The 26,535-nt window shown below is 41.6% G+C and overlaps 2 protein-coding genes across 11 annotated transcripts in view; both read right to left on the bottom strand.

Annotated features, from left to right (window-relative positions):
- LOC118412273 (tight junction protein ZO-1-like) overlaps positions 1 to 1,472 on the bottom strand; it is a 36,329-nt gene extending 34,857 nt beyond the window's left edge. For 2 of the 5 annotated variants that reach the window (XM_035815023.1, XM_035815022.1), the window contains exon 1: positions 1,090 to 1,472. In XM_035815023.1, coding sequence (XP_035670916.1) covers positions 1,090 to 1,372 — 283 coding nt within the window. In that variant the 5' untranslated portion in view covers positions 1,373 to 1,472. The remainder of the gene's footprint in view (positions 1 to 1,089) is intronic. The other 3 variants (XM_035815025.1, XM_035815024.1, XM_035815026.1) reach the window with 2 other exon arrangements.
- Positions 1,473 to 11,186: 9,714 nt separating this feature from the next.
- Positions 11,187 to 26,535, bottom strand: part of LOC118412282 (solute carrier organic anion transporter family member 4A1-like) — a 25,788-nt gene continuing 10,439 nt past the window's right edge. For all 6 annotated transcript variants that reach the window (XM_035815048.1, XM_035815049.1, XM_035815047.1 and 3 more), the window contains 13 exons: positions 24,991 to 25,190; positions 24,191 to 24,429; positions 23,661 to 23,770; positions 22,517 to 22,645; positions 21,877 to 21,997; positions 21,057 to 21,289; positions 20,019 to 20,183; positions 19,213 to 19,408; positions 18,476 to 18,887; positions 17,825 to 17,985; positions 17,582 to 17,646; positions 16,884 to 17,002; positions 11,187 to 11,955 (listed from right to left, as the gene is read on the bottom strand). In XM_035815048.1, coding sequence (XP_035670941.1) covers positions 11,710 to 11,955; positions 16,884 to 17,002; positions 17,582 to 17,646; positions 17,825 to 17,985; positions 18,476 to 18,887; positions 19,213 to 19,408; positions 20,019 to 20,183; positions 21,057 to 21,289; positions 21,877 to 21,997; positions 22,517 to 22,645; positions 23,661 to 23,770; positions 24,191 to 24,429; positions 24,991 to 25,179 — 2,385 coding nt within the window. In that variant the 5' untranslated portion in view covers positions 25,180 to 25,190 and the 3' untranslated portion in view covers positions 11,187 to 11,709. The remainder of the gene's footprint in view (positions 11,956 to 16,883; positions 17,003 to 17,581; positions 17,647 to 17,824; positions 17,986 to 18,475; positions 18,888 to 19,212; positions 19,409 to 20,018; positions 20,184 to 21,056; positions 21,290 to 21,876; positions 21,998 to 22,516; positions 22,646 to 23,660; positions 23,771 to 24,190; positions 24,430 to 24,990; positions 25,191 to 26,535) is intronic.

Consider the following 26,535-nt stretch of genomic DNA (forward strand, 5'->3'; position numbering starts at 1 on the left):
TTTCACTACAAAGAAATCTGTTTGGTGGAGTATTAGACATAACACTGGCGTTTTAAAATACTACAACGCTAACTGCACCTGTACGATTGACTGTAAACATTGGTAGAAATTACTATAAACTCTACTCTACTTCACTCTTGTCATTTTCTTCCAACTGCAAGGGCCAAAACGTATGAATGCCTTATAAAATAATATGTTAATTTTCTAATCGGTCCAACATCCGGTCCACCTAATTTTTTCAGGTCCGGTTTTTCTGGACCGGTCCAATAAGAAAAAACGGTTTTGTACCGGTACGCTGTACCGATACCCAGCCCTATTACATATATATTGAAAAATCTGTGCTAAAATTATTTCGAAGCTGGCAAATTATTTGGTGGTTAAACTGTAATGTGTTATATCATCTAGAGATTCATCATCTACAGAGCGTTGTATCATTTAGGGATTTTATCAACATAGTCATGTATGATTCGTAGGCACTCCCCAAACAATACAATTACAAACCCTCCCATAAATTATACTCCTACTCTAATTGAATGATATATTGCAATGTAAATTAATCACTATAAATAAACATTTGTGTGCTGGCGAGTGCCCTAAAATATCGCAAGGTATCAGAATAAAACAACAAATGATTGAATCGAACGTATGCAAAGACTCAGAAAATAGTTGAAGGCCGTAGATTGAGTATTGTAACATTTGTCAACAAACCCCTGACTGTGTCAATTTCACAAACAGATACAACACAAAAAGTAACGGTAACAGTAAGGGGGTGGGGTGGGAAAGGGCTCAAAACTATCGTTAATACTTTATCCAGGACGTGGGGGGAAGAAACAGGAACATGGTTTGGGTTTGTAGATATGGAAGATTGCCAAAAATTCCTTCCAAAACTAGTTGGTGGGATGTTAAAGTGATTTTTGTAGCAATGCTGCCGGTTTGTTATGTCCCTGGTGTATACCCACCCACCTCCTGCACAGCGGGAAAAACTACTCATTATCATATTACTCGTATAGCTGTAAATCGTTATGGGGACCGAAAAATAACAGCTAGACATGGATCTTAAGTTATGGAAGAGTTGAAGGGTTTCCTTACCGGGGTTGTCGAGTAGAAAGCACGTCAGCAGGTGCGGAAAGCTGTCCTCCAACGCCGAGCAAAATTCCTGAAACGCCGCGGGACCTTTCCTCGAGAGCAAGTCCACAAATACCTCGGTCTGCAGCTGCCGTGTCCTCTCGCTCAGGATCTCGCCTTCTTCTACCAAGCTGAAGACTCCCGTGTACACCAAGGAGGGGATAATCTTAGCCACGTCTAAGTCCTGAACGATCGCCGCCCGATGTTTTGCCAGAAGTCGTGCGTGGGTCGTGCTTCTCCCCGCCATTGCTGCGACTTACTATACCACAGGAAGTGCGCCCGGGAAACGGCATAACGTAAATAAATTCGCAGTCTCAGGAGAGGAGGAATGTATTATTCATGGTCCTGACTCAAAGTTATGTGGTCCGCTCACAAGTTGGAGTTCTTCCCACCTCCCCCGCCTCTGGTTGGACAGCGGTTGATTGATTGACAGAGACAATTGATTGATTGACAGAGACAAAACAAAGCGCGCGAAAAGTGTAGGATAACGTTTCTGCATAAAAGAGGTCATAAAAAGCCGCACATAACAACTGCAAACAGTTGTTTGTGAGAATGGATAATCTTGGGACCAGAGTTGTTTTGAGTCTTGACGCAGGAATTCTCGACTCGAATTCCTTGATCAAACAATTTAACCTCCTTGGTTTGATCAAGGACGTTGTACGTATGATATTCAACAGTGTTCAGCAGCCCTCTATCGAGACAAAGCAGAACTGCAGTCTTCCTCTGGGCAAAACCTAGGCCAGAAAAGGTTCCGGAAAAACAAACAAACTAGCCTCTACCAGGCCTTCCTAGTACGGGGAACGGGGAAAATCGGGAAATTGGCCAGGGGAGTCACGTCAGTCCGCGCTTTAATAGATCCATGTTACCCATCCGGAGATTTGAGACGGCTTTGGTTCCCTCAAGGACGTTATATCAGATAACGTCCTTGGTTCCCTCTGGGTAGGAGAATGGGGTCCCACTGGTACAAAGGCAGTTTAAACTTTACTACATTTTGTATTAGCAGTTGGCCTTGCTTATATCAAGATAGTGGGTGTCGAATACTCCACCAAACTAGAGTAGTCGCTTACTATCCTATACTGTTAACCATTATTTGTCTGTCATTTTTTTTGTCACTTGCAATTAGCCCTCGGGCAAGAATTTGCAAGAAACTTATTACTTCAAATTTAAAGTGTTTATAGCCATCAATCATACCTTATATAAGGTAGTCAGATCAGGTTTCAATTTTGTTTAGTCTTTATTGTCATTAAATGACAGATTTGGAAATACAAGAGTGGCTGACAATAAATTGATGCTTTGCTTTTTTTGTCCTTTGCATTATATTGATCCTACTACTATTACTAATGTATCTTGTCCTCGCCTAGCCTTTATATTTCGTTCCCAGAAGGTGTGTCCAAGAGCTTTAGAATCAAGTACTTGTAGCTATCATGCTGATATTGACCATTTATGTGTTGCTCCTTCATTTTAGGAAATCCAATTGCCGTCGTATGTTTTTTAGGTAGACCTACGTGATGAACACGTGTTGTCCGTGGGTGGCATTTCCTACCGTCCTTGACAAAATACATAACCAAATTCAATCCAAAAACAGGAAATAACGTGCCTGCCCTCGCACGTTGTCGAGGCAGCGCCTGGAAATGCTGAATGTTCTAGTAAGCAACCTATTGACAACTTTTACAAGACAGCGCCTCTTTGCAGACTACTTTTCTCCTAAATGAAAGGGGGGGCAGCAATAACATAAGAACATATAAGAACATCTGAATCGATAGTGAAAATGAGTAATGATATTTAATATGTTGGTAGACGTTGTGGTCGTAAAGCTTAAGATCGATGTTGGACACTCTAGCGGCTGACTTTGGTACTGTACTACATGTGTATATAGACCTTCAGGTGTTTGTATCTTTTGTCCAGGACATGCTATGGTCTTGTTTTAACTGAAAATTGTCGAAATGTCTTACTATTTTTATTAAAGAGCATTTTCCTTTTATTAGAGATGTCCCTAACCCTGTCTTGATGACCCAACTTACACAACTGTATTAAATAATTACTTTCATGGGTATATGACGAGCGAGGTCTCGCATATTAATGTAACGGACAACTTCTGACTAATAACCACTTCTCAGCAATGGCCCAAATACACAACAGTACCAGACAACTACGTTTTGCAAGTACTCTTGATGTACGTTGGAGTTTGTTTACTGTGTCACTTTTGAAAGTACGTTTGCGTTACTAAACAGCAACGTACCCCAACAGTGCCTCCGCTCAGGGAGATAGTGGCTTATGATACGGCGGTAAAACAAATCAAAAAAGTGATGCAGGTTTTTAAATATCAAAGTAACAACTGCACCAGGCAATTCAATATCATATTTTTTGTTGGAAGGGCATCAAAACATTAACCGCTTGCCGCAGTTTTTTAATATTTAGTATTAGGCGTCAATTTCTGACCAATGAGCACCGATAACCCGAATACATAATTGCATTAGACTATTACATCTCATAAAATCTAGTTCCTGTCAGACCCACTCTCCCACTGCGCCACAGACATTCTGAGATTTGGGCCAGGAGTTCTGTTTGTGAGGTAAGGTGCATAGAAGTTGCGAATTTTACATTATAAAATGACATTTTTGCCTTGCTGTTCTTTATAGCCGGGTCACATATCATTTCGTCGTGCGATCGCAAAATCATTCAAGACGTTTTTTTACCTTTCGTATGTCTTGCAAGGTTCATCTGTCTTAAGCTTTGTTACGGCAAAGGCTGCCTCATATCCTTCTCAGGGGCTGAATCTGGCATACATATAGCAAGATTCTGCAACATCGAACTGGCAACGACCTACGGCAAATATTACCGCCCCGTTATAAGCTGTAGGAGCAGTTTCAAATTCAATGTGAACAAAAAGCAATGTTTTAAAAGGTCTTTTTTTATTCGTTTGTTTCCATAGGAAGTACCGTCACAACTCAAAATGGGATGTCCGACTTCAGTTTTCCTTTTTCTTTTGTTATTAATAACTGCTTTTGGAAAAACGGTTGATTACACGGGACGAAACCTATTACATATACCGACAGATAAAATCAAAGATGCCCATACTGTAAAATTGTCAGATAACAAAATAGCCGACCTTAGTTCCCTCAATACATCGTCGTACATACGATGCCTCTCCATCGACAACAATAATGTAAGCAACATTTCGACGCAAACGTTTCAAGGGCTGAAAGAGCTACGCTATCTTGACCTTAGCCAAAATCACATTTCTTCCCTTCTCCAGTTCACTTTTTCTGCACTTGCGAAGTTGTTGAATCTTTACCTAACAAATAACTTTATTTCTACAATATCCGACACAGCGTTTTATGGACTGGCAAATCTGGAATACCTAGATCTTTCTGGAAACCTCCTGTCTGATTTTCCAGTGATGGCCATTAAGTTGCTCCCTAGTGACAAGCTGTATTTGGTCATGTTTAGAGTTAACAAAATCAGTCAAATACCGACCGACATATTAACCTTACGTCCATCGACGTCTTACGATTTCCAAGGCAACCCTTTGAGTTGTACAGCTGAATTAGTAAACCGCGGTGATACAAACGGGAACAGATTTGGTTTGGCCTATTACACAATCAACACTAGATTTAACCGTGCTTTTGTGAAAAAAACTATGTTTATCAAAAACAGTTTTAGATACTTCGGCGTTCGTCCTCCTATGCATCATGTAACAGAAAACAATAGCATAACAATTTCACTGCCTTTCGCCAGATCCCCAACTTTTTCTTATCATTGGGAAACTCCGACCGGAAAATACCGACTTCACTCTATGCTGTCAGGAAAAATTACGGTAAGAAGATTTAGTGTCAGAGACTCTGGTTTGTACACTTGTGTAGCAGAGAGAGGCGATATCAAAATGAAATACGATCTCATACTGTGTGCGACTCGAGCCCAGTCTCGCAAGAAAAACGAACAACACCAGACTAGATTACCAATATCAGAAGAAGTGAATGGTACAAAAATACCATTAACAGAAATAGTGAATGGTACCAATAACACCGATACTTGTCCATTTTCTAAGAACCAGTCTTGTTGTAGGTCACAGGATCAGAGGTTGTGTTTTCATACAAACTTGACTCAACAAACAGAGAATAGACATGGGCCCAAAGCATTGTCCGTCATTATAGCTGTTAACGTAGCCATCATCATTATAGCGGTTTTTCCTGCGGCTAGATTTTGGTGGAGAAAACATCGTGAAATGTCTAGCCCCCCTGTCCCTTATACCGGTACTGTAACATGGCATGCCGGGGCGCCAGCCGTGTCTGTCCGTATCGCTTCTCCCATCGTGCCCGGTTCAGCAGAGCCGACAGGAGAGGAGGAATCGAACCCGAACCCGTCGCTTCTCCGACGTTCGCATTTGCAAGAAAGCCAGTCAACCACAGAAGGGGTACAAGTTAGTTTGGACCCTGAAGCAGTGCAAACAACACAGGTGCAGATCCATCCTCATCCGGACGACGGCGCAGCAGACCAGAATGATGACCATATTTACGCTTCTGCAGAGCCTCTTCCTTTTCAAGTACACCATGATGACAGTAACCCAACTGATCATTGTGAGGACGCTGCTCTATACGAGGATGTCAACCACCACATTTACGCCTCTGCAGAGCCTCCTCCTCCACCTATCTTCGACGAAAGCCCAGGGCATGGGACTGCAAGAAACATAGTAAATACAATTCTACCGCAAACAATGTCTGTACAACCTGCTACTCATGTCGAGAATAGGTTTCATGAGATGGCAGCTTCAAACACACTGTATCAACAAAATACAGATCAGAGCCACACAACGGACTCATGTCAATACAATGTCAGAACAGCGCACTCTCATGGAGATGGCAACCAATCCCAAACGATGTCGCCCCTTTCGAGAAGTAGCTTGTATGGAGAGCGTTCTGACAATATGAGTCACAGATCATACTCTCGATCTGATGACTACAGTCATTCGACAACTGACTGTACGACAGATGCCAACCAAAGCGAAACGACCCCGCCTATTTTGACAAATAGCTTGTACGGACAACAACCTGGCAACATAGTCATGACTCGTGACATTACTAGTAGGACTGAAAACCACACTGCAGAAGTTGTGAACGTCCTGTATGGAAGTACTCCTGCAAATGTAGAGTGAGCACTGTGCATGTTCGCATGGTTTCTTGCTACGATGTTTTGATAAGCGGCTTTGGGAGTTTTTCTTGCTGTAAATCGAAGGGACCCAAGTCTTATACAGCTAGGCATTTTGTAGTATTGGTTTTCTTCTTCTGCTGTTTGTATTGATTTGAATTTGTAGTGTTCAGCAGTCATTTGGAACTATATACACTGTGCACAGAGACAGGAATTCGTGCAGAATATGTCATGTTGGATGGACGAAGCTTTTGTTGAATGATATTCAAATGAAATTTTATCAATATCAAAATTCCAGTTTTAGACGGTAGGCATACTTTGATCTACTTGTGATGTACTTGTACATATAAGTTCGCTTGTTTAGCCTTGCACTAGAAAGTGTATGTATTCCCCAAGTAGTAAATGCGTAAGTAATCTATTAAGTAGTAGGTTTTGAGTTAAAGGTCATATCATTTACTGTAATATTACAGCCTGTGTACACGCATTGATGTAAGGCATTTTTGTATTGCTATGTGGACTTTTAATCATTGAGGTGATTCAACAATTCAATGTAGCTGTATACAAAGATCTGACACTGTTTTAAAGCATATGGTAGTAAAAGAAACCAATCAAAGGACGCTTAATATTCTTTGAAAGTAATAACTGCACCAGACAATTTGTGTATATTATTTTCATCTAAGGGAAGTAATTACCGCAATTAAGGCATACTAATATAACGTACGACATTTTCTGACCAATGGGTAACTCGGACAAATAACCCAAATACATAATACATCAGACAATTAATTGCATATGGCGTGTATGTGGTAGAAAAAACATCAATGAGTTTTTTGACCAATGACAAGCGAACAGTCAGCATAAAATCTAGCTTTTGTCAGGCTCACTCCCCCACTGCAACACAGACGTTCTGGGGTTCGGGATCGAAGTTAGCCGGGAGTCTATCCTTCTATTTGTCAGGTGAGATTTTACACCGTAAACTGTAAAAACCAAGGGCCAGGTGACATAAGTCGTGCGATCGCAACTGTCGGCATTCTCGTGACAGTTGTGCGCGGTCCTGAAAACGACAGATGTCTTGTTACGGAAAAGGCTGTTTCAGATCCTGGGTTTTCGGCGGTTTCTTCTGACATACATAGGAAGCTTGTAGATTCTACGACATTAGGATCGTTTGGCGATGACAGAAGACAATTATGTGACCACGCCGTCAAAACGGGTAGCGACAGTATCATATTCAATGCAAACAAAATTGTGAAAACTCTTTGTTGATTTGTTTGTATCCATAGGAAGCCTGGGTGTTGCAGAGTTCACTATCACGACTCAAAATGGGATCTCTGACTTCATCTGTCCCTTTCCTTTTGTTATTAACAACTGCTTTGGGGACAACGGTTGATTACACTGGACAAAACCTGTCGCATGTCCCGACAGATTTAATCAAAGGTGCCCATATTGTTATCTTGTCAGATAACAAAATAAGCGACCTTGGTTCTTTCGATTCATCGGCATTCATGATATACCTCTACATCGACAACAATAATGTAAGCAACATTTCGACGCAAACGTTTCAAGGGCTGACAGAGCTACTCGATCTTGATCTTAGCCAAAATTACATTTCTTCCCTTCGCCAGTCCACGTTTTCTGCACTTTCGAAGCTGTTGAATCTTTACCTTACAAATAACTTCATTTCTTACATATCCGATACCGCGTTTTATGGATTGGCAAATCTGGAATACCTAAATCTTTCTGGAAACCTCCTGTCTGATTTTCCAATGATGGCCATTAAGTTGCTCCCTAGTGACAAGCTGTATTTGGTCATGTTTAGAGTTAACAAAATCAGTCAAATACCGACCGACATATTAACCTTACGTCCTTCTACTTCTTACGATTTCCAAGGCAACCCTTTGAGTTGTACAGCTGAATTAGTAAACCGCGGTGATACAAACGAGAACAGATTTGGTTTGGCCTATTACACAATCGACAACACAAGATCTAACCGAACTTTCGTGAAAAAAACAATATTTTTCAGAGACCGTTTCAAATACTTCGGCGTTCGTCCTCCTATGCATCATGTAACTGAAAACAATGGCGCTATCATTACCATTCCGTTGCCTTTCGCCAGATCCCCAACTTTTTCTTATTATTGGGATACTCCGACCGGGAGATACCAAATTGACTCAATGCTGACAGCAAAAGTTACGGTGAGAAGATTTAGTGTCAGAGACTCTGGTTTGTACACTTGTGTAGCAGACAGAGGTGACATCAAAGTGAAATACGATCTCATACTGTGTGCGAAAAAGAAGGAACAACACCAGACTAGAACACCCACCTCGGAAAAACTGAATGGTACAGTAACACCCACAACAGAAAAACTGAATGGTACCAATGACACCGATACTTGTCCATTTTCTAAGAACCAGTCTTGTTGTCGGTCACAGGATCAGAGGTTCTGTGTTAACTTGACTCAACAAACGGACAATGGACATGGGCCCAAAGTATGGACAGTTATTATAGCCGTCAGCACTATAGCGGTCTTTCCCGTGGCTATATTTTGTTGGAGAAAACATCGTGCAATGTCTAGCCCCCCAGTACCTCATACCGGGACTGTAACATGGCAGGCCGGGGCGCCAGCCGTGTCTGTCCGTATCGCTTCTCCCATCGTGCCCGGTTCAGCAGAACCGACAGAAGTGGAAGAATCGAACCCGAACCCGTTGCTTCTCCAACGTTCGCTTTTGCAAGAAAGCCAGTCAACCACAGGAGAGGCACAGGTTAGTTTGGACCCTTACGTGGTGCAGACAACGCAGGTGCAGATCCATCATCATCCGGACGACGGCGCAGCAGACCAGAATGATGACGCAGGTCTGTACGAGGATGTGGACCACCTTTACGCTTCTGCAGAGCTTCTTACTTTGCAAGTGCATCATGATGACAGTAACCCAACTGATCATTGTGAGGACGCTGCTCTATACGAGGATGTCAACCACCACATTTACGCTTCTGCAGAGCCTCCTCCTCCACCTATCTTCGACGAAAGCCCAGGGCATGGGACTGCAAGAAACATAGTGAATACAATTTCACTACAAGCAATATCTGTACAACCTGCTACTCATGTCGAGAATAGGTTTCATGAGATGGCAGCTTTAAACACACTGTATCAACAAGATACAGACCAGAGCCACACAACGGACTCATGTCAATACAATGTCAGAACAGCGCACTCTCATGGAGATGCCAACCAATCAGAAACGAGCAGTAGCCTGTACGGACAGCAACCTGGCAACATAACCCTGACTTGTGACATTACTAGAACTGAAAACCAAACTGCAGAAGTAGGGAACGTCCTGTATGGAAGTACTTCTACAAATGTTGAGTGAGTACTGTACATGACGTACTTTGATAGATCCTATGAGTTTAAAGTTTTTATTGCTGTAATATAAGTCGTGGGAACTCAAATCATATACAGCAAGACATTTTGTGGTTGGCTTTCCTTCTTTTGCTTGTTGTATTTATGTCGACTTGTAAAGTTCAATTTGGATCTGTATATATGGTCTATAGAGACAAAATTTAGTGCAAAAACATGGCATATTGGATTAACGAAAATTAAGTAGGGTTAAATTAAAACGAAAACTTATGGATGTCAAAATGATTTTCTTTTTGTACAGGTTTAGATGGTAGATTTGCCTGTGATTTATTATTAAATGCATGCATCTACATGTAGTTACGCAAGTGTGCCAGTTGATGTATAAGGTACATATAGTTGACTATACATATAAGAGTGCTAGTCCAACTTGATCTCTGGAGACAGTGATATGTTCCCATACCGTTGAATGCGTATTCTATCTATAAGCATTTTTTTAGATACATGGGAGATTGGAATCCAGGGGAAGGCGGAAATCTCCTAGGACTGATTGGAATTCCAATCACTCTAAGAGAATTCCGAATTCCCCTGGATTCCAATCTCCCCTGTGACATATATGTTATATCCGAGTAACCATTGCGTGTTTTAATTACTGCTTGAATGTGTACAACATTTTCCAGTTAATAATATTATTATGTATGAAATTTTGATACCACAACTTAGATTCAGGAGGTGTTGACTATAACATAAATGTATTTACTTGATGCACAGCTAAGGAAATTAAAAAAAGGACATCGTTATCGTTATAGTCACGTTATTATCACGTTATAGTTTATGATATGCAGGGAAGTTTCATGCATTGGGATACAATTCCGTTTCAAAATACTAGTAGTTTTCAATCCTATAACACGTTACTGTCGAAAATGTCTTCTGAGTTCAACGGTTTGTAACGCATCAGTACACGCGTCTGTAGAGGAAAAGGGGACTTAAGACTCTACCAAACTAAATACGTATGCTGGTTATACCATATTTGTAATGACACTGTTCCAGTGGAATGAATCTCCTGGCCAATTGGATACCCTATTTTTGCCAAATTCTACTAACAATAACCTTCAGGAATTCCTGGAAGTTAGGGGTACTCGACTAAGACAGTGCTATTCGATACAAAAGTTCTTGGCCCATTACAGTGCATTTATGAGCACGCATGTTTGACAAGCCCCTGTAATTCCAGAACTAGCCGCTAGGGCTAACCTCAAACCTATATCACTTATTTCCGAGTACACTCAAAAAGCTGTCCAGAACACGAGATATCTAAACCGGACGTTCCACTGCAGCACCTAGGAAAGTAGTTAGGGGTGTAAAATCCAACAGTATTTGCCACACTCTACATACACACCAAATATTGAACCAATCCATCCAGCCGTTCCTGAGTTTTCCTGCTCACTCGCCAACAGACACACGGACAGCTTTCACACAAACGCTGCCCAAGGCCACAGCAAGTACATTTTATGAATGATAACGTTACACATGAGCCACAAATGGTACAGAAATCACGCATGACAAATAATCAAAATTTTCCTGAAACATTTTATTTAGAAGGACATCCGTTGGAAGAACAAGGCTTCCAATTGTTTCATATCATTGCACTGTACAAATATCAAGCAAGACGCCCAAGCAGGACTGATACCTCAACAAGGATCAATGAAAATACTGTATGTACAAACGTTGTAAACATCATTGGGCTGTAAAGCCATGAATCTGTTGAACATAGATTGGACAACATCATACCATTTCGGACTGGGCCTGAGGTAGCAAATTTCTTTATAATAATAAGTATTTATTCTTTTGTAACTAAAACATAAAAATCTGTCGCTCGTTGGAAAAAAACAAGTAAACTGCTATGCAATTTCATGGATATCAAAATACTTTGCTTTGAACGTCAGAAGGGAACCTATTCATTAATGTTTGAATGATAGTTAAGCAATTAACTGAAGAATTAGCTAAAAGCATTTGGTATGAAATACGTCTTTCGTAAGGATTTTTCACCATTCTAAGAAAACATAACTGGCAGACTAATTTAGCACAGACATCTACAGAATGGTTTCTTTAGCTTCCATGAACTCTTTCTCCGAGAAGTTAAGATTGACATCGAGCATGTCCAATGAAAACTGGGACGCCTTGATGACGTCACCTAGAGTCAAGCTGTCCAGACGTCTTGACGGCGACGCCTTCTCCTCCGCTTCCGCGCGCTTGGACAGTCTTCTGACCGCCATGAACGCCACGAATGACCAGACAAGAGCGCCGGCCTTTAGTCCTATTCCAACACCAACGAAGGCCTGAAAATATGTGATTCACAATTAACCATCATGACATAACGTGTCAATCAAACACAATTGCTGTGATAGAGCACTTTAGGCCATATACTAAAAGTATATGATGTATTGAAAAAGACAAAATAACACTGCTTTACCGCAATATGCCTTTGTCGTAATACTTCTGTCACATTGTCGACAAGCATTGGTCGTAGTATACTTCGCTTACATCTAGTGGGCACCCTTTTATTTTATGGGGGGTGGGGCGGGGGAGCTGGTTCGCGATTTTCAACGTTGGCCAAGGCTCCATAATGCCGGGACGGAGGTTTACCTTGGAGAGGACTATCACCCGCGAGTGGGACTCGCCAGAAGCCCCGCTAGAAGTCTGCGAAGGATGCTACTTTGGCAGTACCTTTTGCCTACCAGAAGGCCGACCGATTTTAAAATCGACAGTGGGATTTCTTTTCACGCCAGCACATTAAAAAAAATCGACATTTAAAGAAAAATCGATCGTTAACTGGCAGCAGAGACTGTTCACATGTGTATCATATAGAATGACACTGTTATTTTCCTGTCGAGATTTTACGTTATTGAGGGAGGTTTATGCGGATAGAACAGTGCCATTCTACAGCTGTGTCAAAACAAATCGACACAGTTGCGCCAATGCCGAAGATTTGCGTTCTGAAGGGAGGTTTATACGGATGGAACAGCAACTTTCTACATGTGTATCATATAGTATTACACTGTTATTTTCCTGTCGTGATTTTACGTTATTGAGGGAGGTTTATGCGGATAGAACAGTGCCATACTACAGCTGTGTCAAAACAAATTGACACAGTTGCGCCAATGCCGAAGATTTGCGTTCTGAAGGGAGGTTGATACGGATGGAACAGCAACTTTCTACATGTGTATCATATAGTATTACACTGTTATTTTCCTGTCGAGATTTTACGTTATTGAGGGAGGGTTATGCGGATAGAACAGTGCCATACTACAGCTGTGTCAAAACAAATTAACACAGTCGCGCCAATGCCGAAGATTTCCGTTCTGAAGAGAGGTTTGTACGGATGAAACAGAGACTATTCACATGTGTATCATATAGAATGACACTGTTCTTGTCCTGTCGGGATTTTACGTTATTAAGGGAGGTTTATTCGGATAGAACAGTGGTGTGTCAAAACAAATTGACACAGTTGCCCCAATGCTAAAGATTTGCGTTCTGAAGGGAGATTTGCACGGATGGAACAGCAACTTTCTTCATGTGTATCATATAGAATGACACTGTTATTTTCCTGTCGAGATTTTACGTTATTGAGGGAGGTTTATGCGGATAGAACAGTTCCATACTACAGCTGTGTCAAAACAAATTGACACAGTTGCGCCAATGCCGAAGCTTTGCGTTCTGAAGGGAGGTTGAGACGGATGGAACAGCAACTTTCTACATGTGTATCATATAGTATTTCACTGTTATTTTCCTGTCGAGATTTTACGTTATTGAGGGAGGTTTATGCGGATTGAACAGTGCCATACTACAGCTGTGTCAAAACAAATTGACACAGTTGCGCCAATGCCGAAGATTTGCGTTCTGAGGGGAGGTTGATACGGATGGAACAGCAACTTTCTACATGTGTATCATATAGTATTAAACTGTTATTTTCCTGTCGAGATTTTACATTGTTGAGGGAGGTTTATGCGGATAGAACAGTGCCATACTGCAGCTGTGTCAAAACAAATTGAAACAGTCGCGCCAATGCCGAAGATTTGCATTCTGAAGCGAGGTTTGTACGAATGGAACAGCAACTTTCTACATGTGTATCATATAGTATTACACTGTTATTTTCCTGTCGAGATTTTACGTAATTATTGAGGGAGGTTTATGCGGATAGAGCAGTGCCATACTACAGCTGTGTCAAAACAAATTGACACAGTCGCGCCAATGCCGAAGATTCCGTCTTAAGGGAGGTTTATACGGATGGAACAGCCACTTTCTACATGTGTATCATATAGAATGACACTGTTCTTGTCCTGTTGAGATTTTACGTTATTGAGGGAGGGTTATGCGGATAGAACAGTGCCATACTACAGCTGTGTCAAAACAAATTAACACAGTCGCGCCAATGCCGAAGATTTCCGTTCTGAAGAGAGATTTGTACGGATGAAACAGAGACTATTCACATGTGTATCATATAGAATGACACTGTTCTTGTCCTGTCGGGATTTTACGTTATTAAGGGAAGTTTATTCGGATAGAATCCGCATATCACTCGAATTTTGCCACTACTTTGTAGTTTTTACTAAATACATTCCTATGGATATTTGTAGTCCGTTCTTATTGTATTTTGTGGTTATATGTCGAAAATAATGCAACTTAAAACATTTAAGTTTGACAATCCAAGATGAGGTTTCTCAAAGGATAGCTAAGATAGATTTCAAATTTGACACCAGTAGTGCCCATAATATGCACATTTGTGAAATATGGCACATTACATGTGGTCATTCTTTTAAATCTAGAAGTCTTTGCCATTGCCTACACCTTTTCCTAGCAGTATACAATAGATCTATTTTCCATGTAAAATGTTATGTCTTAGTTACTTTTTCTGCTTTCAAAACAGCCACAAACGACATTTTTGCTCCCAAATTGCACATTGAGCCAAAATCTGAATATAACTTTTCCTGGAAAGGTGTACATGTTATTTGCATCAAAAGTTTTCTTTTTACCTTGAAAGTAAAACTGCTAGTAAGATAGCTAATTATGTAAATATATGTAAATTACATCCCTGCCGTTACTGCCTTTTGTGGGCTACTCTCACTGTCGTTTGTGTGCCCAAACTCTTGTTGTGTACTACTAACAGTGGATGAAAGGTCTTACTTTGAAAATGTTTGTACATTTCCAATGTTCTTGTCCTGTTGAGATTTTACGTTATTGAGGAAGGTTTATTCGGATAGAACAGTGCCATACTACAGGTGTGTCAAAACAAATTGACACAGTTGCCCCAATGCTTAAGATTTGCGTTTGTACCATTTCGCTTATGACATGGGCTGCCATCTTGGATTTTGACCAATTACGTTATCAAATTAGCATAGGTTATGAATATTTAATCATTAATGCTACATGATATTTTATAAGATGTTAATGCTATTGGAAACAAGAGTGTTTACCAAGAAAATCATGACACCTTAATGTTTACGCCGGAATCAGAGAATTTTGTAAACTATGCCTGTCAGCAACCTGTTGCCATGGCAACACAAAATGCCATAAACTTATTTTATTATCTTTAACTTGTTACCAAGTATTTTTAAGGAGAAGTGAACAAGTTTTGTAGTCCTAGCTCACGTCGTTCAGCAGTTACATGACGGCAAGTGTTCCTCACTGCCATCATATGGCTGTTCCCTATTTCATATAAAGCAAATTAGTTTTTTGGGTGGGATGGGGGGTTGATTTTGAGATAAGACTTTACTTTTTGTATCCAAAGTCTTGTATTAACCATTTCTCAAGTGTGTGTCGAAACATTTTGACTTTGCCATTTATCGACCCCCCTAGTTCTAACCGATTCTAACCGGTTCAAACTGGTTCTGACCGGTTCAAACCGGTTCAAACTGGTTCTGACCGGTTCTAACTAGTTCTAACTGGTTCAAACCGGTTCTGACAGGTTCTAACTGGTTCTGACCGGTTGTAACAGGTTCTTACCGGTTCAGACCGGTTGTAACTGGTTCAAACCGGTTCTAACTGGTTCAATCGGTTCTGACTGGTTCGAACTGGTTCTGACAGGTTCAAACTGGTTCTGACGGTTTAAACTGGTTCTAACTGGTTCAAACCGGTTGTAACTGGCTCTGACCGGTTGTAACTGGTTCTGACCGGTTCTAACTGGTTTTAACCGGTTCCAACTGGTTCTGACCGGTTCTAACTGGTTCAAACCGGTACTAACTGGTTCTGACCGGTTGTAACTGGTTCTGACCGGTTCTAACTGTTCTAACCGGTTCAAACTGGTTCTGACCAGTTCAAACCGGTTCAAACCGGTTCAAACTGGTTCTGAACGGTTCTAACCGGTTCTAACTGGTTCAAACCGGTTCTAACCGGTTCAGACCGGTTGTAACTGGTTCAAACCGGTTGTAACTGGTTCTGACCGGTTCTAACTGGTTTTAACCGTTTCCAACTGGTTCTGACCGGTTCTAACTGGTTCTAACTGCTTCTAACTGGTTGTGACCGGTTCAAACTTGTTCTGACCGGTTCAAACTGGTTTTAACTGGTTTTAACTGGTTCAAACCGGTTCTGACCGGTTCTAACTGGTTCAAACCGGTTTTAACTGGTTCTGACCGGTTGTAACTGGTTCTGACCGGTTCAAACTGCTTCTAACCGGTTCAAACTGGTTCTGACCGGTTCTAACTGGTTCAGACTGGTTCTGACCGGTTCTAACTGGTTCAAAACGGGTCTAACTGGTTCTGACCGGTTGTAACTGGTTCTGACCGGTTCTAACTGGTTCAAACTGGTTCTAACTGGTTCAAACCGGTTCAAACTGGTTCTTACCGGTTCAAACTGGTTCTGACCGGTTCTAACTGGTTATAACCGGTTCAAACTGGTTCTGACCGGTTCTAACTGGTTCAAAACGGTTCTAACTGGTTCTGACCGGTTCTAACTGGTTCTAACCGGTTTAAACTAGTTCTGACCGGTTGTAACTGGTTCTAACCGGTTCAAACTGGTTCTGACCGGTTCTAACTGGTTCTAACCGGTTCAAACCGGTTCCAACTGGTTGTGACCGGTTCAAACTTGTTCTGACCGGTTCAAACTGGTTCTAACTGGTCCTGACCGGTTCAAACTGGTTCAAACTGTCAATCAATTACGGATCAATTTACACTATTGGTACAATGGTCCTGACAATAACAGAGTTTTTCTAACGACATGTCGTGTGAACAGTATAAAAAATAGTATAGCAACTTCCATCGTAAACACTGACCTTCCGCAATAAGTCGTTGTCGTAAAGCCAGCAGGACCCCCTTTTGCCGCAGACGGTGCTCCACATCATACAGGAAGTATCAATCGCGGCGCCAAAGTAGATAGGAGCAGGGATAGAAGCTGTACATGGGAACAAGGGTTTGCGACCTCAGTGAAACATTTCGTGTTTCCCGTTTGTCTTATTTAATCGTAGTTCATTAATTAAAGCACACAGATACTGTTTCGATTAACATTACATATGCCCATTGACCACTTTCTGTCACTACTGTATGGAAAATGCGAAAACACAGACACAGATCAATTTCCAAAAGCAATACCTCCCCTTGAGAATGAGTACGCTCTTCCATTGACCCAATGACCTGGACTGTGATCATGTTCATTTAATAGTTTATTTTCATTTAATGATTTAATTCTACCGCCTCTAAACTCTAGTTCCTATCACTTCAGCACGCTAGCCTTTTCATTGACCCCATCTACCTACTTTCGTTCTGTCACCCTACTTACAGTGTATTTTTAAATAATATCATTTAGAAATAACTAAGAGGGCAAAATAAATAACATCCAGTCGCAGCATAAACAAAAAGGAAGGAAAGAAAAAGATTACACATGAATTCTAAAGATATTTACAATATGTACTTACGTGCTTATGACAACAGCAATATTGGAAATATGTTTCGACAATTTATTTGTTATACTCACCAAAAAGCCTGGTAGCAAGGTACTGTAAACCCAGGGCGAACGGCTTGTCCTCAACGTCAACTACTCTGTAATACAGAAATTCAAAATTGCTCTTCACTTGTCTTAACATTACCATACGTTTTGACAATAGGTTGCAGATCAGTTGAATGTCGACGTCTGTTTTCCTATGCGTGTATGTGTGTGTTCATTAATGCGCGCATATGTGTTCATGTGTTCAAACGTTCTCAGAAACAGGTTGTTTACCTTATAAGCACCATGAATGCCGGAGCCTGTCCTATGGCGGTGACTATGGCAAGGAAGAACATGTACACGACAAACGGAATAGCCTTCGCTGTGCAGGGTGTTGGGCACACTCCCGGTGTCGCGTGTAATCCACCTTTGATGCACGCACAACCAGTGTAGTTCTGCGAAAATGTACATGTACATTGTTACTAACTAAAAGTGTAACATTGCATAAACGTTTGGTCTTTCATAATGTTTTCCATGGGTAGTACACAGATTTCAAGAAGCTACACGTTTGATGGCAACATAACATAATCAAAACTGAATGCTTTTGCTACAACAAATCTTGCTACAACAAATTGAAGTTCTCACACCTCCGTACAATACATCTTTTGTTAATTTCTTGTTTCAGTCACTTTATGAAGTTGTAGCTTGTTCTGTTCTGCATATAACTATGCATTTTTATGTCTTCCTGAGGGCCAAGTCTGGCAACAGCTTTGGCCCTGGGCTAAACCAGCGTTATCACATACATGTTTTTACTTGTTATACCATTTCAATTTCGGCCACCTGTACCAACGCTGGACCATGGCCAGTTGGAACAAACTTGCACACACACCACGACAAGTAAACAAACCAACAAACAAGCCGAGGAAGTAACAAGCGCAACCTAACCGTTGGAGTTATCCCGTCAGCCGACATGACCGTTCCCGTGCAGCTGGCGAAGCACGGGCTGAAGTATGTGATCCAGTCGGCGCCGCACACGGGTTCAAACGTGGTCTCCTGGCAGCCGCAGTGCCCGTTACACATGTTCGGCAGCGTGATGTTGATCATCCACGGCGGGATCATCATGCCCGTGCCGTTCCCGGCAGGTGAGGCTGTAGATGTGTAGGCCGTGGTGTGAACCATGTCGTGATGGAGAGGGGGAGTACTGTACAGGTAAGCAGCTCTTCCGTCGGTCAAGTTGAGGAGTGAGGTTGCAATCGGTGTGGGTACAGCCGGAAGTGTTGTCATGGTGATATTTGACGTATTTCCCGCCATGAGACCAGGAGCCATGTCAGTCAGTCCGGGAATGAACCCATAGAAACTGTTCGGAAATAGGATACAAATCTATTTTAGTGATGTTGATCATCAAGGAGCTTTAATGGTATGGTAGCTGTCCACAGTACTGAAAGAGCATTCAAGACAAAGGTTATACCACAAGAATGACTATGATATGCTTGAGTGCGAAATGTAAAGTAAAATTGTGAGTAACTCACGTGGATGTAGAATCAAAAACTTCAGCAGTGATAACTGGACAAGAAATTAAGCCAAGACATTTAATAGACAAAACAACTTTGAACGTAAGTCCTTATAAAGTGCTTTCTCTTTGCCTTTGTTAAACTTGTTGAAGTGATATTTGCCAACTTTACCTGACATACGGCAGAGTTACGCCTGCCAGGTACATGTTGGGACACTGAAACGTGTACAGCACACAGAACATGGCGAAGGAGACGATCTGGGTGCCGAAGCAGAAGTTGATGCATCCCGGCAAGCCCCATTTGAAGCGCTTGACTAGATAACCGCCGCCGATGATGCCGATTGCAGCGCCTGGGATACTCGCAACACCTGGAGTGAATACATGCGTTGGGGACTGAATACAGAAGGAACTCAAACGCACTTATGGGAGACATTGTTTCATTTGAAGATAGCAAACCTAATGGGCGGTTTGAAAGCAACTTGCCGATTGGCTGGCTGTCATCCTACACGTTCGTCAGTCACAATCATCGTGAAGCGTGACAGGTAGTTCAGTGTAAAATCTCTAACTGTTGCCGCGCCGCGCATGATGAGGTTAAACAGGTGATTCAGTGTAGTATAACCAACCTGGAAACCAGACTGTAAGGTTTATCCACGTGCACTCGCATCGAGAAGGACCATACTACTAGTATTTTCGATAAGTATGGCTTTTTTTCCAACAATTTTTAATGTGGTTATCTCCAATCACGGGACTTCCATTTAACGCCCGAAGCTAGCGGCTAACCAAAGCTAGGTACTCATTTTCACATGAGTTTAGTGATTTTCCTAAGGGAACAGGAGACATATTGTTTCCTAAGGGCACAAGATTGGTGACATATCAGCGGATTTGACCCTCTGGGTTCCGGGACAACCACCATGCGGCCACACCACACAAGCTCACAATACATAAAGACACAAATACAGACACAGAACCACATCTTACCGACGAGGAAGTTTGCCTGGGATGCGGACAGACTGAAGGTGAGCTCCATGTACTTGGGAAGGAAAACAATGACAGCATGAGTGATGTTGATCTCGAAGATGCCCATGATATTGACACTGATGAACACAAGGTTGAACAAGATCCTCTTCAGAGCCTTGAAGAACCCTGCAAAGACATGCAAAACATAGTCATATCTCTAGTTACCTCTAGTTCCAAAATGAAGTATGTTATCATCATCACAATTATTATCATCATTATTATTATTATTATCATTATCATCATTATCATTATCGTCATCAATCTCATCACCATGTTCATTATGATAATCATCATTGCCGTCGTTATTATCATCCCCATTATTATCTTCACCATGATCATCGGTATGATCACACTCATCATAGTAAATCGTCATCATCGTCATCATCGTCATGAAGAATATTAATCAAGCACAAGTATAATCTTTCTCAAGAGCTATTATGATAGTAAGATTACCCATTCGATTGTAACATCTGAGGATAAAGTATCACATTTTTCTGTCTACTATGTTGCGCTATCTTATTTTTCATTGCGCTTGAGCAGTATAACCTTTCTAGGGTAAATGCTGTATCATGCAAGAAATGTTGTTTTGCACTAGATTTGTAAACATCCACCTTGCGCAGTACATAGCCTACAATATTATTTGTCGGCTACTTAACAGTTCAAACATTGCTGGAATGCTCAGTAGATGTTTGTAAATGTTTTGGTTTGTTTTGTTTTGTTTACTGGGCCTTGCGTGTAATGTAGAAAGGCGGTCGCCATTTAAACATATAGAGAGACCACTAATAGTTTACCTTAACTGTCATGTACATACTCAAAAGAGACGGGGTGTCTCGAGTGTAGAGTAATTAGATCAACAATCTCAATGGGCGGAATTTATAACCAAACTGTTTTTATAGTGATGCGGTGGCATTCCATACGACTTGCTATACTGGCATGACAGTTCAGACGGCAGGTCACACACAAGAGATAACATATGAATATAATGTCCGTAAAACTCACCAAAGAAGATTTCCTTCGCTGTTTTTGTCTGCATAATGTCCTCTACCTTTTCGTCTTCTTCGTCTTCATCTTCTTCTCTGATGGTGTCCATCTTCATTTGTTCGGGGTTCTTCGTGTCTTCGTGGGGCTTCGGTAAGGACCTCGGGAAGAAGAAGAAAGGGACGGCCACGAGGAAGAGGAGGAAGCTGCCGATGAGGAGGCCAAGCCACCACGCCCCGATCCACCGGGGGTCTCTACAGACGGCACGATAATGATAAAACACAAAATGCCGGGTCTAGTCTTCTCCTTAGTGTGTGCCAATGGACCAATAAGAAACTGCGATCAGTATTTGTTAGGTTTCAGCGGCCTTTCCATGACATAGAACCTTAGTACCATTTATACGCCACTGATTTATAACACGTGAACTAGATATTCCTATTCAGTTTGGAGCTCACAGTCGTTGTACGATATTCTATCAGCGAAACTGTTACAGAACAGACAGTCGACAAGAATCTACGCAGGCTTTTACCTCATCATACTGCGCTAAATTTTCTGCGACACCTTCACGACTGTTGCAAGAATAGTCTTAAATCTATTGTACGGCGAATGTGAGCGAGCAAGCGTTTAGCAAACGTCGCACGATTGTTGCACGACTGCAAACTAAGCCATTCGTCGGAAAGTCGTGCATTTGTCCTGCAAAATTTAGCTGTATTGGTACCGAAAAGAAGGCTGTCGTAGATCCTGGTCGGAGGTTGGTTCACAGACAAGTTGAAAATCTCACGACACCAAAATCGTACGACGACCCGAATACGACAGTACCCTTTCTAACAGCTATTCTTACGATGGTGTGATGGTGACCAAATCCACGTCGACCCTCCCTATGTCCACGAACATGTTGACCATGACGGCGCTGACGATGAAGCCGGCGGCGGGAGACAGAACCAGCATGAACCAGGAAATTGCTACAGAGACAACGGGCAGGTACATGGCAGTAAGCCGTCATTGCAAGCTCTACGTACATATCAATGCAGAACTAGAGTTCTTACCTCCATGAAGAATGGAAGTATTGTTTTTGGCGTGTCCGTGTATTTGTTTGCCTGTTTGTTTTTCCGGATATTTGTGGTCAACATAACTTTAGAACCTCAGGATGGATTCTAATGATATTTGTTATGTGGATAAGGGTTGGGAATACAAATGTGAAGGTTGGTGTTTGACCTTGTTTCAAACAGGATTGCTCTTTTTTATGAATGATGATCGACCTTCTGGTCCAGCCTGCTTCATAGGATTATTTCCTCACCCATGAAATGTTATTCGACAACTAATGATAATCCAATGTATTTTTGTACTCGTTTTTTCCACTCTGTACATTTTCACGTTGTACCAGTGCCGATATAAACTACACTTGAAAACAGTTGTAGGAAACTAACTGGTATAGGCTGAGACTATAAACTATGTACATTCTTTGCTGGATTTATACTTACATATATACAGTGACGCGCTGTTCTTTGGGGCGTGGTCATCCAGATAAGCCACGCCTAAAGTCATCATCGGGGTGGAGCCTGCTCCAATCAGTAACTCTCCTAGCATCAGTACACCGTAATATGAGCTGCCTGCAGGTAGGAATATAATGTCGACGAAGGCAATTGGTCAAAGGTTACACGAGGCAAAAAATGACTTGTCCTGCGACGTTCCTAGAACACAGTTTTGCCCTAGGACACGCGCCGCGCGTTGAACGTCGCAGGACAAGTTATTTTTTTGCCTCGTGTAAATTCGTCCAAAGTTGATACCATCCCCGGCCCGGCCAGTCTATTATTGTGGAAATGGTCAGACACATAGCATAAGCAATTGGTCGAACGTGACAGGAAGTGTGTTTTTTTGTGTGTGCCCTGATAAAAGCGCCTTGCCTGATATAAATGTTATCTGTTCCGTTAAAATGGCAGTTACATAGCTTATTGTATTCAGGACCGGGTCACAACCATCGAACGATCTTTGGACTATCGCAAAATAGAGGCATGTTTTGGATAGCTGTGTATATGTCGTACAAAGTTCGTCGGTCCTTTTTTTTTACAGAAAACGCTGCTTTGGATTCTTATCAGCGTTACGTTTCATCATAGCCTGATTGCAAATCATACGACGTCAACATTTCACGACGTCCTACGACGAATATAATCGACGTCGTTCCTTTGCAAAGCTCATTAGTTTGTTATGTTACATTTTATTTCCAAATGTTTATTCAACGAAACCGAAAGAATCACTCTGTTTAGAGAAGCCACAAAGACTTATCCGAACTTACCCACATTGACAGACGAACAGAAAACCACTTTTCTCTTGAAATCGCAGAACCCACAAATTTTAGAAAAGGTGGGGCTTTTCGTCTCCCTCTGCTTCCAAAAAAGAAGTCAAACCCAACCTGTCTAGAAATAGCAACACTAGTCTAGTATTACAGTAGAATATTGTTCATAACTATCCATTGTCACTTGTATATCTACTATGTTTATACCATGTACATTTACCTGCAATAGGCCCTCAGGCACACAAATATACTTCTATTATTAGTTATACGCCTTGTACATTTGTAGTTGTTTGCATGCTAGGCAAAACGAATCGATCAAAGAGATTCCTTACCGCCAGCGGCAGACTCCTGTGCTGACGTGCAGACGTCATTCTCCTCAGCAGCGTGACCGACATGGCAGGTGTTGGTCGTGTTGTCCAGGGAATGGGCTTCATAATCATAGCTACAAACAACAGACAGCTACGGTTTACATTTACATTTGAAGTAACTTCATAGGGAGCTTGTGTGACGTCATAATGATGTAGAATGAAGTACCATCAATCCCCATAAATCGACCATATGAAAAGGAATTTAGATGAAAGCTTGTGTATTACTAGCATGATCATGCACGAAAGTTTCGTGACCCGATCGATCCTCGGATGTTTACGTCTACTTGTCCTGAGTGCTCAAGAGGACCTCTAGCGGATAAGTGGTGGAGAGATCAGCGGTGGATTTTTTATGAGAGACCTTTGTAAGCCCTTCAATCATTAAGCGCTGCTGAAAGATTGTTAAAAGATTTGTCAAATTTGTTCTTATGTAGTATATTAATGCTTTTCCACTCAGTTCAAAGCGACTTAACGTGATTGGTTGATAAAACACTAACTTTCCCATGAAGAAGTGCGGCATGGCCATTAGGAAGGAGCCCAGTCCCATGGAGCATGCGCCGAGGCCGAGGATGACTGGACGGTGGCTTTTCCCGCCCAGATAGCTGACGAAGGCGACAACACACAGCGCCGAGAACTCCGCTCCGCTGGCCAGGGAACCGGTGGACGAACTGTTCAGCTTAAACTGCTTCTCTATTGACGTTAGCACGCCTTTGAAGTAACCATTTTGCACGAATCCCTACAGAAATGAACAAAGGAACAAAAGTGTGAATCAATATTTTGAGGACTCAATGGAGTGTGTGATGCCGTAGATATGATTATTCTCCCAGAAAAAGTATTTATAATGTAACTATAATTGTATCTCATTGGTTTATTTCATTTACTTCACAATTACGAAAATAATGATATATTGTTATGGAGAATTTTCTTTTTGTTGGTGACAAAGTGTCTGCCTATCGCTATCATGGCACATGTCAATGTAGTTCTCACGCCTTTTCAAGGAAATAATTTTTGACCTAAAGAAAGGATAAATACCACAATCTAATTCTTTAGTCTTCCTGAAATATCCCTCTAACATCTATTAAAATGTGTTGAAATAAGTTTCTGTGTTAACAACATGAAATGCAGTAGAAGTGACAGAGGCACAGTCAACATACAATTTCAAACTTTGCTACCAAACCCTAATTATTGACATTTAGACTTTTACAAAACAGTATAAAGAAAAGGAAACGCTATTATTATGTCAAAGTTTTCTGCATTGACTAGTTCTCAAAACAGTGAATACTAAAAAAATTCTTACCTCGAAGAACATGAGAAAGCAGAAGAACAGGAGATACCATCTGACGGAGGCGAGCCGCTGGAGGCAAGACGGCCTCCATCCTCGGAGTCCGCACAGTCTCTCCTCTCGGGAACCTTCGTCTCCCGACGGCAGGAGATCGTACCTCTTCGGTAACTCTCCGTTCCCGTGCTCGCCCGTTCTCGTCTCCATGACTTCTCGTTCTGTGAACCCGATCAGACCCGAGAAACAGTTTAAAGGGAGTCTATGACGTGTACCAATCTTTAAGTCATCACGTGTTTAGCAGCGTAGTTGCAAAATCATGTCGTCACAAAACTACTTCGCTAGTTAGCCTATATACTAGACAAGAATTGATGTGAATCTTGATGCATGTCTGAACTTTTAATAATATAACAGCACGTCATTTGGTGAGAATAGATTTTTTTCTTTAATTGAATGTTTGCTTCTTTCAGAAGGGAGATGGACAATATTTGAGTGAACGCCGTTCGGAGGATCGCAAACACACCTCGGCTAAGTGGCCTGGAAGCCGACCCAAGGTCGCCACGGTTGCTTACATAACTGATACTTGTGTCCAAAATAAAGGCTTCCCCGTCTGTCCAAATATTGTAAGATTTTTGTAGCGATATTAGCGTCGCGTCCAGTGGCTCCTGACCGTTCAGTTGCTCCGTTTGACAGATAAAAAGTTCAATGATATTTGCAGGACAACGATGTGCCAAACACATGCTTAGGGCGTTATCAGAAGAGGTACAAATAAAGTTATTCTGTCGTATAACGTTACACGAACAAATCGTCGACTCAGTGTTTTTCACAAAACGAAGCGTTTAAGAAAGATTACATTTCAATCTTGCTTAAATCTCGATACTTGACATGGCCACAGTAACATACGGCAACGATTAAGACAAACGCCAGTCAAAGTCAAAGGTCTGAAAGTTCAGCTGAACGTAAGGACAATGCCCTTGCTAAAGGCATTTTGGTCTCTATGACGCGTGTGTCCCATGTACGAGGGGTGATCAATAAGTTCTCGGCCTAACTCAGAAATAATAAGCACAACTCAAATTTTGAGGCACAACTTTATAGTATGAAGCCTTTTATCAATATCCTCCAAATTACAAATCATTGGAGTCATTACTTTCCAGGCATTCGTTTTATGCAAATTAGAAGGTAAGTGGCGAGAAAAAGAAGGGTGAAGTGTGATCAGACAATTTGACCCGCACACCTCAGGTTTCAGATCGATTGTCCACTTTTTTTTCGTTATCCCTTACCTAACGTTACTGGGTGTCGCCTGCAACGCAATGATCACAGTAATTTGAACTTTGGTACACATTTATATAAGATTTTATACAAGTACGTGGGATTATCAATAAGTCCTCGGTTTTGCGGAGAAATAATAAGCACAGCTCAGATTTCGAAGCATAGATGTCAAGTATAACGTCTTATATAAATCTTTACCAAAATTCAAATTATTTTGATCATTACTTTGCAGGCGACACCCAGTAATGTTAGGTAAGGGAGAAGGACAGAAACGTGGACAATTGACCTGACCTGATG

This window comes from Branchiostoma floridae, chromosome 3 (genome assembly GCF_000003815.2).
Source record: "Branchiostoma floridae strain S238N-H82 chromosome 3, Bfl_VNyyK, whole genome shotgun sequence".
Classification (NCBI taxonomy): Eukaryota; Metazoa; Chordata; class Leptocardii; order Amphioxiformes; family Branchiostomatidae; genus Branchiostoma; species Branchiostoma floridae.